Raw genomic sequence first — 522 nt, forward strand, 5'->3', positions numbered from 1 at the left:
AACAGGAAATACAAAAGTAAAATAATTATAAAAAACAAATACAGAAATTCTCCCTCTCTTCTAAAACACAAGCAGACAACAAATCAAAATATTCAAAACATAACTTTCATAAGACCGCCAACTTTCCCTCGGATCTCGAGCCGCTTTTCCCGCCAAATGTTTGTTTATTTTCGGGCGAGAAAACGGGACGACGAGTTTGCGCCAGAAAACCAAATTTAACCAAATTTTAACCAATTTTAAGGGATTTTCGGCTGATTTCCCCCCGCAATTATGCCTTCCTCGACGTCCTTCGACCCCGAGATGCTGCCAGATCTGCTGCCGGTCTATTACAAGAGGCTTTTCCCTTACAACCAGTACTACCGATGGCTCAGTTATGGAAATGGTGGTTATTTTGCTTCGTTTTTTAAGTGTTTTGGGGCGTATTTCTTGGGTAATTACTAAGCTTTGAGTTAATTAGATTGTTATTTGTTATATTTGATGTGTATTTTAGGAGTTGTTTATATATATTACTGTGTTTTGGTG

General features: G+C 37.9%; 1 protein-coding gene across 1 annotated transcript in view; it reads left to right on the forward strand.

Annotated features, from left to right (window-relative positions):
- The first annotated feature begins 153 nt into the window (after positions 1–153).
- Positions 154–522, forward strand: part of LOC119591368 (DNA primase small subunit-like) — an 8,640-nt gene continuing 8,271 nt past the window's right edge. Inside the window, exon 1 of the mRNA XM_037940108.1 lies at positions 154–382. Within this exon, the coding sequence (XP_037796036.1) occupies positions 271–382 (112 nt within the window). The 5' untranslated portion in view covers positions 154–270. The remainder of the gene's footprint in view (positions 383–522) is intronic.

This window comes from Penaeus monodon, chromosome 28 (assembly GCF_015228065.2).
Source record: "Penaeus monodon isolate SGIC_2016 chromosome 28, NSTDA_Pmon_1, whole genome shotgun sequence".
NCBI classification, from domain to species: Eukaryota; Metazoa; Arthropoda; class Malacostraca; order Decapoda; family Penaeidae; genus Penaeus; species Penaeus monodon.